Below are 15,314 nucleotides of genomic sequence, written 5' to 3'. Positions count from 1 at the left end.
CAAACAGTTGGAGGCGCTGGATGGTAAAAGGATGTCTCTGGATAAGGGCAGGATGACGTGGTCATTAATAGACAGCAGGCATTCATCATCAGCGACCGATCGAACTTGTTTCCCCAGAGACTGGTTGGTGGGAGTGACCACAGAGTAATGCTGACCAATGAGGGCACGCCCAGATACTGTTGCCCCTTCCATCCCTATGCACCATCTTTTGTCATGATCTGGACATTGGTAATGGCTGTTCTGGTGCTCATCAGGCTGGGGTGCCCCAGTTAATGCCACCTTGAGCAGTCAAGCCGTGGATCTGGGTGCTGGCAGTGCCAAGCTGGGGTTAGAAGGTGGGGAGATTGTGCCTGACGTTGGGAGTAGTGCCCGAGATGTGGTTTGGTAGTGATGGTGGGGTCAGGCTGTGTCTGCGACCCTCCAGGCTATGAAACGGAGTGATGTGAAAGTGGATCTCCAGCTGGTGGCATGGTTGCTGAAGGTGAGCATGGTTTCAATGAGCAGGAAAGCGAGAAAGACCAGGTTCACATCGTACTCCAGGTGCAGCACCATGAGCTGCTGGTTACAGCAATCGAACAGTGTCATGGGGATCTGCAGCAGCAAGCTCAGCAACCAGAAACCAGCCATCTCAGGCACCTGTGGGCACAGGCCGAGAGAGACGGGGACAGGATACAGGGAGGGGCGAGAAAACAAGGCAAACTCAGGCACAGCGATCACAGTATGGCCAGCCCGAACTGCCCACTGCAGGGTCCAGTTACTCAACCCTCATCCCGAAATCCAATTCCCTCTCCCATTTTACCCCATTCCATTCCCCCAAACCCATCCCTTCCTGTCCCCTCCTTCCACCCCTCTCCATCCTCTCCCCATCCCTATTCTCTCCCTGTACCCTCCCCCATACCCATTCCCCCATCCCCTCCCCTCCATCCCCACTCCATGTCCTGCTGCCCTTTTCCTGGGGGGTGCCGATGTAGTCCAGGTAAAGGTGGATCACTTCAATCAGGGAGATGAGGGTGAGCAGGAGCACAATGTGGTAGGATGTGCTCAGCACTTGGTGCTGGGTTAAGGGCTGGGGGGTGGGGAGAGAGAGAGAGACAGAGACAGAGACTCACAGAGCAGAAGACAGAGAGAGGGAAAGAGAGAGGGCATAGATAGAGAGGGTGACAGAGAGACAAACAGAGCAGAAGACAAAGAGAGAGAGAGAGAGAAAACAAGAGAGAGGGAGAGACAGACCAAGGGAGATACGATGGAAAACACAGGGAAACAGACAGAGAGGTTAGGGGTAGCGGGAGAGAGAGGTGGGAAAAGAGGGAAACAGAGACAGGCTGATGGAGAGAGACAGAGCAGAAACAGAGAGAGAGAGAGGGAGAGAGAGAGACAGAGAGGGGGAAGGGACAGAGAGGGGAGAGGGACAGAGAGAGAAAAAGAAAGACAGACCGAGATAGACAGATGGAGTGGGTGGTGGGGGCAGGGAGCAGAGAGGAAGCAGTGCAGAGATGGAGGAGGGAATAGGACACAAGGAAGGGGGGATAAGAGGGAGAGTTGCAAAGGGGGAGAGGTGAGGAGAGGAAGGGTGGGACATGAGGAGAGATTGTGAGCCGAGAGAGAAGGAGAGACAGAGGGGGAGGAGAGGTGCGGGGAGATGAAGGTTACGGAGTTGGAGAAAGACAGAGGGCACAATTCAGAGGCAGACACAAAATCAGAGACAGAGTTTGAAATAGAACAAGAGATAGCAACCATCAGATGCAATGCCAAAACTCACTGAACTCTCACAAGCACTCCGTTTTAATACCCCATTACTGAATACCAGCCCTTACTCTGCTCCTCCACTGGCCCTTGCTGTGGGACAATCAGGCTCCTTCCCTCCCATCATTCCTAATTATCCCCAATCCGACCTTCAGCTCCAACATGACAACTTCATACACCCACCAGAATGGGAAGAAATAGAGGTTAAAGTCGAGGCAAATTTGTAGAGGCAGACTGGTCACATTCTCTTGTCTCAGAGAGAAAAAGAGAGAGAGAGAGAGAATGGAATGAGAGAATGAGTGAGTCTGGGTTCGTCATTATGAGCTGAAAATGTATTGCTGGAAAAGCACAGCAGGTCAGACAGCATCCAAGGAACAGGAGAATCAACGTTTCGGACATAAGCCCTTCTTCAGGTTATGCCCGAAACGTCGATTCTCCTGTTCCTTGGATGCTGCCTGACCTGCTGTGCTTTTCCAGCAACACATTTTCAGCTCTGATCTCCAGCATCTGCAGACCTCACTTTCTCCTTTGTCATTATGATCAGTGGTTCGGGATGTTAATCGGGATGGTGATTACTGTCATGGTTAGGGATGTTAACCCAGTTAGTGATTTCAGTCACTGGTTAGTGATGTTAACCAGGTTAGTAATTACTGTTGGTGGTTAGGGACATGAACAGGATTGTGAGTATTGTCGGTGGTTAGGGATGTTAACCGGGTTAGTGATTACTGTCGGTGATTAGGGACATTAACTGGGTTAATGACTACTGTCAGTGGTTAGGTACATTCACCGGGTTAGGGATTACTGTTGGTGGTTAGGGATGTTAACCGGGATAGTGATTACTGTCAGTGATTAGTGATGTTAACCAGGTTAGTTATTACTGTCAGTGGTTAGGGACATAAACTGGGTTACTGATTAATGTCAGTGGTTAGGGAGGCTCTGAATGAAGGGACTGAGCTCCCGGTGGAGTGGCAAAGGGAGGGGGCTGCCCTCAATCTGCGGGATGGATGCATGGACAGAGGGAGAGGGGGCTTTAATAGAAAGACGAGACCATTGGACAGAGGGAGAGGGGGCTTTTATAGAAAGATGGGAGCATGGATAGAGGGAGAGGGTCATTTACAGAAAGATGCGGGGCATGGACAGAGGAAGATGGGGCTTATAAAGAAAAATGGGGGCATGGATAGAGGGAGAGGGGGCTTTTAAAGAAAGATGAGGCATATGAACAGAGGGTGAGGGGGCTTTTAAAGAAAGGGGACATGGATAGATGGAAAGGGGGCTTTTCGTGAAAGATAGGGCATGGATAGATGGATGGAAGGGGCTTTTATAGATAGATGGGGCCTGGATAGAGGGAGAGGGGGCTTTTTTAGAAAGATAGGGCTTGGATAGAGGGAGAGGGGGCTTTTATAGAAAGATGGGGGCATGGATAGAGGGAGGGGGGCTTTTATAGAAAGATGGGGGCATGGATAGAGGGTGAGGGAGATTTTATAGAAAGATGGGGGCATGGATAGAGGGGGATGGGGCGTTTATACAATGATGAGGCACATGGATAGAGGGTGAGGGGCCTTTTAAAGAAAGATGGGTGCAAGGATAGAGGGAGAGGGGACTTTTATGGAAAGATTGGACATCGATAGAGGGAGGGGGGCTTTTATAGAAAGATGAGAGCATGGATAGATGGAGGGGGGCTTTTATACAAAGATGGGGCATGGTTAGATGGAGAGGGGGCTTGTATAGAAGAATGGGAGCATGGATAGAGGGAGAGGGGGCTTTTATATAAAGATGGGGGCCTGGATAGAGGGAGAGGGGGATTATATAGAAAGATGATGCACATGGACAGAGGGTGAGGGGGCCTTTGAAGAAAGTTTGGTGCATGGAGAGAGGGAGAGGGGGCTTTGACAGAAAGATGCGGCATGGATGGTGGGAGAGGGGTAATTTATAGGAAGATGAGGGCATGGATAGAGGGAGAGGGATCTTTTATACAAAAATGGGGGCATGGATAGAGGGAGAGGGTGCTTTTATAGAAAGATGCGGCACATGGACAGAGGTTGAGGGAGCTTTTATAGAAGGATGGGAGAATGGATAGAGGGAGAGGGGGATTTTATAAAAAGATCGGGGCATGGATAGAGGGATAGGGGCTTTCATAGAAAGATGAGGCACATGGACATCGGGTGAGGGGGCCTTTATAGAAAGATGAGGCACATGGACAGAGGGGGAGGGGGCTTTTATAGAAAGATGGGCCATGGATAGAGGGTGAGGGGGCTTTGATAGAAAGATGGGGCATAGATAGAGGGAGAGAGGGCACTTATAGAAAGGTGGGGGCATGGATAGAGGGAGAGGGGGCTTTTATAGAAAGATGGGGGCGTGGATAGAGGGAGAGGGAGCTTTTATCGGAAGTTGAGGCACATAGACAGAGGGTGAGGGGGCTTTTAAAGAAAGATGGGTGCATCGATAGAGTGACAGGGGGCTTTTATAGAAAAATGGGAGCATGGATAGAGGGAGAGAGGGCTTTTATGGAAAGATGGATGCATGGATAGAGGAAGCAGGGTGTGAATAGACAGATGAGACACATGGACAGAGGGAGAGGGAGCTTTTATAGAAAGATGTTAGCACGGACAGAGGGAGAGGGGGCTTTTTAAGAAAGATGAGGCACATGGATAGAGGGAGAGGGGGCTTTTATAGAAAGATGATGCACATGGATGGGGGAGGGGGCTTTTATAGAAGGATGGAAGCATGGACAGAGGGAGAGGGGGCTTTTATAGAAAGATGAGACACATGGACAGATGGAGAGGGGACTTTAATAGAAAGATGGGTGCCTGGATAGAGGGAGAGGGGGCTTTTATAGAAAGATGGGGGCATAAACAGAGGGAGAGGGTGCTTTTATATAAAGATGGCTGCATGGATAGAGGGAGAGGGGGCATTTATAGAAAGATGGGAGCATGAACAGAGGGAGAGGGGGCTTTTATAGATACATGTGGCAAATGAACAGAGGCTTTTATAGATCGATGGGAGCATGGATACAGGGCGAGGGGGCTGTTATAGAATGATGAGATTCAAGGACATAGGTAGCGGGGGCTTTTATAGAAAGATGGGAGCATGGATAGAGGGAGAGGGGGCTTTTATAGAAAGATGAGACAAGTGGACTGAGGGTGGGGGCTTTTATAGAAAGATAAGGCACATGGACTGAGGGGTGGGGTCTTTTAGAGAAAGATGGGAGCATGAATAGAGGGAGAGGGGGCTTTTATAGATAGATAAGTCACATGGACAGAGGGTGAGGGGGCCACTATACAAAGATGAGGCATACGGACAGATGGAGAGGGGGCTTTTATAGAATGATGAAATACAATGTCAGAGGTAGAGGGGGCTTTTATAGAAAGATGGGAGCATGTATAGAGGGAGAGGAGGCCTTTATAGAAAGATGGGGCATGGATAGAGGGAGAGGGGGCTTTTATAGATAGATGAGGCACATGGACAGAGGGTGAGGGGGCATTTAAAGAAAGATGGGTGCATGGATAGAGGGAGAGGGGGCTTTTATAGAAAGATGAGACCCATGGACAGAGGGAGAGGGGACCTTTATAGAAAGATGATAGCACAGGATAGATGGAGAGGTGGCTTTTATAGAAAGATGGGAGCACGAACAGAGGGAGAGGGAGCTTTTATAGACACATGTGGCACATGGACAGAGAAAGTGGGGGCTTTTATAGATAGATGGGAGCATGGATACAGGGAGAGGGGGCTTTTATAGAAAGGTGGGTGCATGGATAGAGGGAGTGGGAGCTTTAATGGAAAGATGGGAGCATACATAGAGGGCGAGGGGGCTTTATAGAATGATGGGGCAGTGGATAGAGGGAGAGGGGGCTTCTATAAATAGATTGGGGCATGGATAGAGGGAGTGGGGTCTTTTATACAAAGCTGGGAGCATGGATAGAGGGAGAGCGGGCTTTTATAGAAAGATGGGGGCATGGATTTGGGAACGGGACTTTTATAGAAAGATGGGAGCATGGATAGAGGGAGAGCAGGCTTTTATAGAAAGATGGGGGCAAAAATAGACGGAGAGGGGGCTTTTATATAAAGATGGGGGCACGTATAGAGGGAGGGGGTTTTTATAGAAAGATGAGGCACATGGACAGAGGGTGAGGGGGCATTTATAGAAAGATGAGGTGCATGGATAGAGGGAGAGCAGGCTTTTATAGAAAGATGGTGACATGGATAGGGGGAGAGGGAGCTTTTATATTAAAATGGGAGCATGGATAGAGAGAGAGGGGTCTTTTAAAGAAAGATGTGAGCATGAACAGAGGGAGAGGGGGCTTTTATAGAAAGATGAGATTCAAGGACATAGGTAGAGGGGGCTTTTATAGAAAGATGGGTCATGGATAGTGGGAGAGATGGCATTTATAGAAAAATGGGAATAAATAGAGGGTAAGAGGGCTTTTATATAAAGATGGGGGCATGGATAGAGGGAGAGGGGACTTTTAAAGATAGATGAGGCACATGGACAGAGTGTGAAGGGGCTTTTATGGAAGGATGAGGCACACAGACAGAGGGAGAGGGGGCTTTTAAAGAAAGATGAGGCACATGTATAGAGTGTGAGGAGGCTTTTAAAGAGAGATAGAAGTATGGATATTGGGAGAGGGGGCTTTTATAGAAAGATGAGACACATGGATCGAGGCAGAGGGAGCTTTGACAGAAAGATGAGGCACATGGATAGAGGGAAAGATGGCTTTCATAGAAATATGGGTGCATGGATAGAGGGAGAGTGCGTTTTTATACAAAGATAATGCACATGGATAGAGGGAGGGGGGTCCTTTATAGAAAGATGGGTGCATGGATAGAGGGAGAGGGGGCTTTTAAAGAAAGATGGGAGCATGGATAGAGGGAGAGGGGGCTTGTATAGAAAGGCGGGGCATGGATAGAGGGAGGAGTGCTTTTCTAGAAAGATGGGGCATGGATAGTGAGAGAGTGGGCTTTTATAGATAGATGGGTGCATTGATAGAGGGAGAGGGGGCTTTTTTATAAAGATGGGGGCATGGATGGAGAGAGAGGGGTCTTTTATAGAAAGATGGGGCACATGGACAGAGGGTGAGGGGGCTTTTATAGAAAGATGGGGGCATGGATGGAGGGAGAGAGGGCTTTTATAGAAAGATGGGGGCTTGGATAGAGGGAGAGTGTGCTTTTATAGAAAGAGAGTAGCATGGATAGAGGGAGGGGGGCTTTGATAGAAGGATGGGGCATAGATAGAGGGAGGGGGGCACTTATAGAAAGGTGGGGGCATGGATAGAGGGAGAGGGGGATTTTATAGAAAGATGGAGGCGTGGATAGAGGGAAAGGGAGCTTTTATAGGAAGATGAGGAACATAGAGGGTGAGGGGGTCTTTTAAAGAAAGATGTGTGCATCGATAGAGGGAGAGGGGTCTTTTATGGAAAGATGGATGCATGGATAGAGGGTGCAGGGTGTTTATAGACAGATGAGACACATGGACAGAGGGAGAGGGAGCTTTTATAGAAAGATGTTAGCATGGACAGAGGGAGAGTGGGCTTTTTAAGAAAGATGAGGCACATGGATAGAGGGGGTGGGGGCTTTTAGAGAAAGATGATGCACATGGATGGGGTGAGGGGGCTTTTATGGAAAGATGGGAGCGGGGACAGAGGGAGAGGGGGCTTTTATAGGAAGATGAGACACATGGACAGAGGGAGAGGGGGCTTTTATAGAAAGATGGGACCATGGATAGAGGGAGAGGGGGCTTTTATAGAAAGATGGGAGCATGAATAGAGGGAGAGGGGGCTTTTATAGATACATGTGGCACATGAACAGAGGGAGAGGGGGCTTTTATAGATAGATGAATCACATGGACAGAGGGTGAGCGGGCCATTATACACAGATTAGGCGTACGGACAGAGGGAGAGGGAGTTTTTATAGAAAGATGAGGCACATGGACAGAGGGAGAGGGGGCTTTTATAGAAAGATGAGGCACATGGATAGAGGGAGAGGGGGCTTTTATAGAAAGATGAGGCACATGGATAGAGGGAGAGGGGGCTTTTATAGAATGATGAGATGTAAGGACATGGGTAGAGGGGGCTTTTATAGAAAGATGGGAGCATGGATAGAGGTAGAGGGGGCTTTTATAGATACATGTGACACATGAACAGAGGGAGAGGGGGCTTTTATAGATAGATGGGAGCATGGATACAGGGACAGGGGGCTTTTATAGATAGATGGTAGCATGGATACAGGGAGAGGGGGCTTTTATAAAATGATGAGATACAATGTCAGAGGTAGAGGGGCTTTTATAGAAAGATGGGATCATGTGTAGAGGGAGAGGAGGCCTTTATAGAAAGATGGGTCATGGATGGTGGGAGAGATGGCATTTATAGAAAGATGGGGGCATAAATAGAGGCAGAGGGGGCTTTAATATAAAGATGGGGGCATGGATAGAGGGAGGGGGGCTTTTATAGATAGATGAGGCACATGGACAGAGGGTGAGCGGGCTTTTAAAGAAAGATGGGTGCATGGATAGAGGGAGAGGGAGCTTTTTTTGAAAGATGATAGCACAGGATAGATGGAGAGGTGGCTTTTATAGAAAGATGGGAGCATGAACAGAGGGAGAGGGGGCTTTTATAGACACATGTGGCACATGGACAGAGAAAGTGAAGACTTTTATAGTTAGATTGGAGCATGGATACAGGGAGAGGGGGCTTTTATAGAATGATGAGATACAAGGACATAGGTAGAGGGGGTTTTTATAGAAAGGTAGGAGCATGGATAGAGGGAGAGCAGGCTTTTATAGAAAGATGGGGGCAAAAATAGAGGGAGAGGGGGCTTTTATATAAAGATGGGGGCACGTATAGAGGGAGAACAGACTTTTATAGAAAGATGGGGGCATAAATGGAGGGAGGGGGGCTTTTATATAAAGATGAGGCACATGGACAGAGGGTGAGGGGGCTTGAATAGAAAGATGAGGCGCATGGATAGAGGGAGAGAAGGCTTTTATAGAAAGATGGGGGCATAAACAGAGGGAGAGGGTGCTTTTATATAAAGATGGCTGCATGGATAGAGGGAGAGGGGGCTTTTATTGAAAGATGGGAGCATGAACAGAGGAAGAGGGGGCTTTTATAGATAGATGTGAGTATGGATACGGGGGAGGGGGCTTTTATAGAATGATGAGATTCAAGGACATCGGTAGAGGGGGTTTTATAGAAATATGGGAGCATGGATAGAGGGAGAGAGGGCTTTTATCGAAAGATAAGGTATGTGGACTGAGGGTGAGGGGGCTTTTATAGAAAGATGAAGTAAATGGACTGAGGGAGTGGGGGCTTTTATAGAAAGATGGGGGCATGTATAGAGGGAGAGGGGGCCTTTATAAAAAGATGGGTCATGGATTGTGGGAGAGATTTATAGAAAGATGGGGGTATAAATAGAAGGAGAGGGGGCTTTTATATAAAGATGGGGGCATGGATAGAGGGAGAGGGGGCATTTATAGATAGATGAGACACATGGACAAACGGAGGGGGGGGTTTTATAGAAAGATGAGGCACATGGACATAGAGTGAGGGGGATTTTATACGAAGGTGGGAGCATGGGTAGAGGGACAGGGAGGAGCATTGATAGAAAGATGGGATCATGGATAGAGGGACAGGGAGGAGATTTTATAGAAAGATGGGTTCATTGTCAGAGGCAGAGGGGGCTTTTATAGAAAGATGCGAGCATAGACAGAGGGAAAGGGGGCTTTTATGGAAAGATGAGGCACGTGGACAGAGGGTGAGAGGGCTTTCAAAGAAAGATGGGTGCATGGATAGATGGAGAGGGAGCTTTTGTAGCAAAATGGGAGCATGGATCGAGGGAGAGGGTGCTTTCAGAAAGATGAGTCCCATGGACAGAGGGAGAGGGGACTTTTATGGCAAGATGATAGCACACGATAGATGGAGAGGTGGCTTTTATAGAAAGCGGGGAGCATGAACAGAGGGAGAGGGGGCTTTTATAGAAAGATGGGGGCATGGATAGAGGGAGGTGGGGCTTTTATACAAATATGCGAGCATAGATTGAGTGAGAGGGGGCTTTTATAGAAAGATGAGGCACATGGACAGAGGGTGAGGGAGCTTTTATCGAAGGATGGGAGCATGAATAGAGGGAGAGGAGGCTTTTATAAAAAGATCAGGGCATGGATAGAGGGATAGGGGCTTTCATAGAAATATGAGGCACATGGACATAGGGTGAGGGGGCTTTTATAGAAAGATGAGGCACATGGACAGAGGGAGAGGGGGCTTTTATATAAAGATGAGACACATGGATAGAGGGAGAGGGTGCTTTTATAGAAAGATGGGCCATGGATAGAGGGTGAGGGGGCTTTGATAGAAAGATGGGGCATAGATAGAGGGAGAGGGGGCACTAATAGAAAGGTGGGGGCATGGATAGAGGGAGAGGGGACGTTTATAGAAAGATGGGGGCGTGGATAGAGGGAGAGGGGGCTTTTATAGAAAGGTGGGGCATGGATAGAGGGAGAGGGGGCTTTTATAGAAAGGTGGGGGAATGGATAGAGGGAGAGGGAGCTTTTATAGGAAGATGAGGCACATAGACAGAGGGTGAGGGGGCTTTTAAAGAAAGATGGGTGCATCGATAGAGTGAGAGGGGGCATTTATAGAAAAATGGGAGCATGGATAGAGGGAGAGAGGGCTTTTATGGAAAGATGGATGCATGGATAGAGGGAGCAGGGTGTTTATAGACAGATGAGACACATGGACAGAGGGAGAGGCAGCTTTTATAGAAAGATGTTAGCATGGACAGAGGGAGAGGGGGCTTTTTAAGAAAGATGAGGCACATGGATGGGGGGAGGGGGCTTTTATAGAAGGATGGAAGCATGGACAGAGGGTGAGTGGGCTTTTATAGAAAGATGAGACACATGGACAGAGGGAGGGGGACTTTAATAGAAAGATGGGTGCCTGGATAGAGGGAGTGGGGGCTTTTATAGAAAGCTGGGGGCATGGATAGAGGGAGTGTGGGCTTTTATAGAAATATTGTAGCATGAACATTGTAGCATAGAAATATTGTAGCATGAGGGGGCTTTTATAGATAGATGAATCACATGGACAGAGTGTGAGGGGGCCATTATACACAGATGAGGCATACGGACAGAGGGAGAGGGGGCTTTTATAGATACATGTGGCAAATGAACAGAGGGTGAGTGGAGTTTTATAGATCGATGGGAGCATGGATACAGGGCGAGGGGGCTGTTATAGAAAGATGAAACAAGTGGACTGAGGGTGGGGGCTTTTATAGAAAGATGAGGCACATGGACTGAGGGGGTGGGGTCTTTTAGAGAAAGATGGGTGCATGGAGAGAGGGAGAGGGGGCTTTTATAGATAGATGAGTCACATGGACAGAGGGTGAGGGGGCCACTATACAAAGATGAGGCATACGGACAGAGGGATAGGGGGCTTTTATAGAAAGATGAGGCACATGGGCAGAGGGAGAGGGGGCTTTTATAGAATGATGAAATACAATGTCAGAGGTAGAGGGGGCTTTTATAGAAAGATGGGAGCATGTGTAGAGGGAGAGGGGGCCTTTATAGAAAGATGGGTCATGGATAGTGGGATAGGTGGCATTTATAGAATGATGGGGCATAAATAGAGGGGGTTTTTATATAAAGATGGGGGCATGGATAGAGGGAGAGTGGGCTTTTATAGAAAGATGAGATGTAAGGACATAGGTAGAGGGTGCTTTTATAGAAAGATGGGAGCATGGATAGATGGAGAGGAGGCTTTTATAGAATGATGAGATGTAAGGACATAGGTAGAGGGGGCTTTTATAGAATGATGGGAGCATGGATAGAGGGAGAGGGGGCTTTTATAGATACATGTGACACATGAACAGAGGGAGAGGGGGCTTTTATAGATAGATGAATCACATGGACAGAGTGTGAGGGGGCCATTATACACAGATGAGGCATACGGACAGAGGGAGAGGGGGCTTTTATAGAAAGATGAGGCACATGGACAGAGGGAGAGGGGGCATTTATAGAAATATGAGGCACATGGACAGAGGGAGAGGGGGCTTTTATAGAATGATGAGATGTAAGGACATAGGTAGAGCGGGCTTTTATAGAAAGATGGGAGCATGGATAGAGGGAGAGAAGGCCTTTATAGAAAGATTGGTCATGGATAGTGGGAGAGATGGCAGTCATAGAAAGATGGGGGCATAAATAGAGGCAGAGGGGGCTTTAATATAAAGATGGGGGCATGGATAGAGGGAGGAGGGCTTTTATAGATAGATGAGGCACATGGACAGAGGGTGAGGGGGCTTTTAAAGAAAGGTGGGTGCATGGATAGAGGGAGGGGGAGTTTTTGTCGCAAAATGGGAGCATGGATAGAGGGAGAGGGGGCTTTTATAGAAAGATGAGGCCCATGGACAGAGGGAGAGGGGACTTTTATAGAAAGATGATAGCACAGGATAGATGGAGAGGTGGCTTTTATAGAAAGATGGGAGCATGAACAGAGGGAGAGGGGGCTTTTATAGACACATGTGGCACATGGACAGAGAAAGTGGGGGCTTTTATAGATAGATGGGAGCATGGATACAGGGAGAGGGGGCTTTTATAGAAAGGTGGGAGCATGGATAGAGGGAGAGGGGGTTTTTATAGAAAGGTGGGAGCATGGATAGAGGGAGTGGGAGCTTTAATGGAAAGACGGGAGCATACATAGAGGGCGAGGGGGCTTTATAAAATGATGGGGCCGTGGATAGAGGGAGAGGGGGCTTCTATAAATAGATTGGGGCATGGATAGAGGGAGTGGGGTCTTTTATATAAAGCTGGGAGCATTGATAGCGGGAGAGCGAGCTTTAATAGAAAGATGGGAGCATGGATAGAGGGAGAGCAGGCTTTTATAGAAAGATGGGGGCAAAAATAGAGGGAGAGGGGGCTTTTATATAAAGATGGGGGCACGTATAGAGGGAGGGGTTTTTTTATAGAAAGATGAGGCACATGGACAGAGGGTGAGGGGGCATTTATAGAAAGATGAGGTGCATGGATAGAGGGAGAGCAGGCTTTTATAGAAAGATGGGGGCATGGATAGGGGGAGAGGGGGCTCTTATATCAAAATGGGAGCATGGATAGAGAGAGAGGGGGCCTTTAAAGAAAGATGGGAGCATGAACAGAGGAAGAGGGGGCTTTTATAGATACATGTGGCACATGAACAGAGGGAGAGGGGGCTTTTATAGAAAGATGGGAGTATGGACACGGGGGAGGGGGCTTTTATAGAAAGATGAGATTCAAGGACATAGGTAGAGGGGGCTTTTATAGAAATATGGGAGCATGTATAGAGGGAGAGGGGGCTTTTATAGAAAGATGGGTCATGGATAGTGGGAGAGATGGCATTTATGGGAATAAATAGAGGGTGAGGGGGCTTTTATATAAAGATGGGGGCATGGATAGAGGGAGAGGGGACTTTTAAAGATAGATGAGGCACATTGACGTAGGGTGAAGGGGCTTTTATAGAAAGATGAGGCACACAGACAGAGGGAGAGGGGGCTTTTAGAGAAAGATGAGGCAAATGGATAGAGTGTGAGGGGGCTCTTAAAGAGAGATAGAAGTATGGATATTGGGAGAGGGGGCTTTTATAGAAAGATGAGACACATGGATCGAGGCAGAGGGAGGTTTGACAGAAAGATGAGGCACATGGATAGAGGGAAAGATGGCTTTCATAGAAATATGGGTGCATGGATAGAGGGAGAGTGCGCTTTTATACAATGATAATGCACATGGATAGAGGGAGGGGGGACCTTTATAGATAGATGGGTGCATTGTTAGAGGGAGAGGGGCTTTTATATAAAGATGGGGGCATGAATGTAGAGAGAGAGGGCTTTTATAGAAAGATGGGGGCATGGATAGAGGGAGAAGGGGCTTGTATAGAAAGGCGTGGCATGGATAGAGGGAGGGGTGCTTTTCTAGAAAGATGGGGGCATGGATAGTGAGAGAGTGGGCTTTTATAGATAGATGGGTGCATTGTTAGAGGGAGAGGGACTTTTATATAAAGATGGGGGCATGAATGGAGAGAGAGAGGGCTTTTATAGAAAGATGGGGGCATGGATAGAGGGAGAGTGTGCTTTTATAGAAAGATGTTAGCATGGGCAGAGGGAGAGGGGGCTTTTTAAGAAAGATGAGGCACATGCATAGAGGGAGAGGGGGCTTTTATAGAAAGATGATGCACATGGATGGGGAGGGGGCTTTTATAGAAAGATGGGAGCATGGACAGAGGGAGAGGGGGCTTTTATAGGAAGATGGGGGCATGGATAGTGAGAGAGGGGTCTTTTATAGAAAGATGGGGCACATGGACAGAGGGTGAGGAGGCTTTTATAGAAAGATGGGGGCATGGATGGAGGGAGAGAGGGCTTTTTATAGAAAGATGGGGGCATGGATAGAGGGAGAGTGTGCTTTTATAGAAAGAGGGTAGCATGGATAGAGGGAGAGGGGGCTTTGATAGAAGGATGGGGCATAGATAGCGGGAGAGGGGCACTTATAGAAAGGTGGGGGCATGGATAGAGGGAGAGGGGGCTTTTATAGAAAGATGGAGTCGTGGATAGAGGGAAAGGGAGCTTTTATAGGAAGATGAGGAACATAGAGGGTGAGGGGGTCTTTTAAAGAAAGATGGGTGCATCGATAGATGGAGAGTGGGCTTTTATAGAGAATGGGAGCATAGATAGAGGGAGAGAGGGCTTTTATGGAAAGATGGATGCATGGATAGAGGGAGCAGGGTGTTTATAGACAGATGAGACACATGGACAGAGGGAGAGGGAGCTTTTATAGAAAGATGTTAGCATGGACAGAGGGAGAGGGGGCTTTTTAAGAAAGATGAGGCACATGGATAGAGGGAGAGGGGGCTTTTATAGAAAGATGATGCACATGGATGGGGGAGGGGGCTTTTATAGAAGGATGGCAGCATGGACAGAGGGAGAGGGGGCTTTTATAGAAAGAAGAGACACATGAACAGAGGGAGAGAGGACTTTAATAGAAAGATGGGTGCCTGGATAGAGGGAGGGGGGCTTTTATAGAAAGATGGGGGCATAAACAGAGGGAGAGGGTGCTTTTATATAAAGATGGCTGCATGGATAGAGGGAGAGGGGGCTTTTATTGAAAGATGGGAGCATGAACAGAGGAAGAGGGTGCTTTTATAGATACATGTGGCACATGAACAGAGGGAGAGGGGGCTTTTATAGATAGATGTGAGTATGGATAAGGGGGAGGGGGCTTTTATAGAATGATGAGATTCAAGGACATAGGTAGAGGGGGCTTTTATAGAAATATGGGAGCATGGATAGAGGGAGAGAGGGCTTTTATCGAAAGATAAGGTATGTGGACTGAGGGTGAGGGGGCTTTTATAGAAAGATGAGGTAAATGGACTGAGGGAGTGGGGGCTTTTATAGAAAGATGGGGGCATGTATAGAGGGAGAGGGGGCCTTTATAAAAAGATGGGTCATGGATAGTGGGAGAGATGCTATTTAAAGAAAGATGGGGGTATAAATAGAGGGAGGGGGGCTTTTATATAAGGATGGGGGCATGGATAGAGGGAGAGAGGGCATTTATAGATAGATGAGGC

General features: G+C 48.0%; 1 protein-coding gene across 1 annotated transcript in view; it reads right to left on the bottom strand.

The window, feature by feature from the left end:
- Positions 1-399: 399 nt before the first annotated feature.
- The window catches only part of LOC148141098 (transmembrane protein 17-like), a 30,999-nt gene continuing 16,084 nt past the window's right edge, over positions 400-15,314 (bottom strand). The window contains exons 2-5 of the mRNA XM_087979083.1: positions 2,679-2,771; positions 1,893-1,990; positions 949-1,054; positions 400-638 (exon numbers count right to left, since the gene is read on the bottom strand). Of these exons, the coding sequence (XP_087835209.1) occupies positions 400-638; positions 949-1,054; positions 1,893-1,990; positions 2,679-2,771 (536 nt within the window). The remainder of the gene's footprint in view (positions 639-948; positions 1,055-1,892; positions 1,991-2,678; positions 2,772-15,314) is intronic.

The sequence above is a fragment of the Chiloscyllium plagiosum genome, unplaced genomic scaffold (genome assembly GCF_037043375.1).
Source record: "Chiloscyllium plagiosum isolate Xiang-an unplaced genomic scaffold, Cpla_swu_hap1 HiC_scaffold_35, whole genome shotgun sequence".
Taxonomy (NCBI): domain Eukaryota; kingdom Metazoa; phylum Chordata; class Chondrichthyes; order Orectolobiformes; family Hemiscylliidae; genus Chiloscyllium; species Chiloscyllium plagiosum.
Note: the sequence above shows the minus strand (reverse complement) of the source record. Positions and strands in the feature narration are given on the sequence as shown.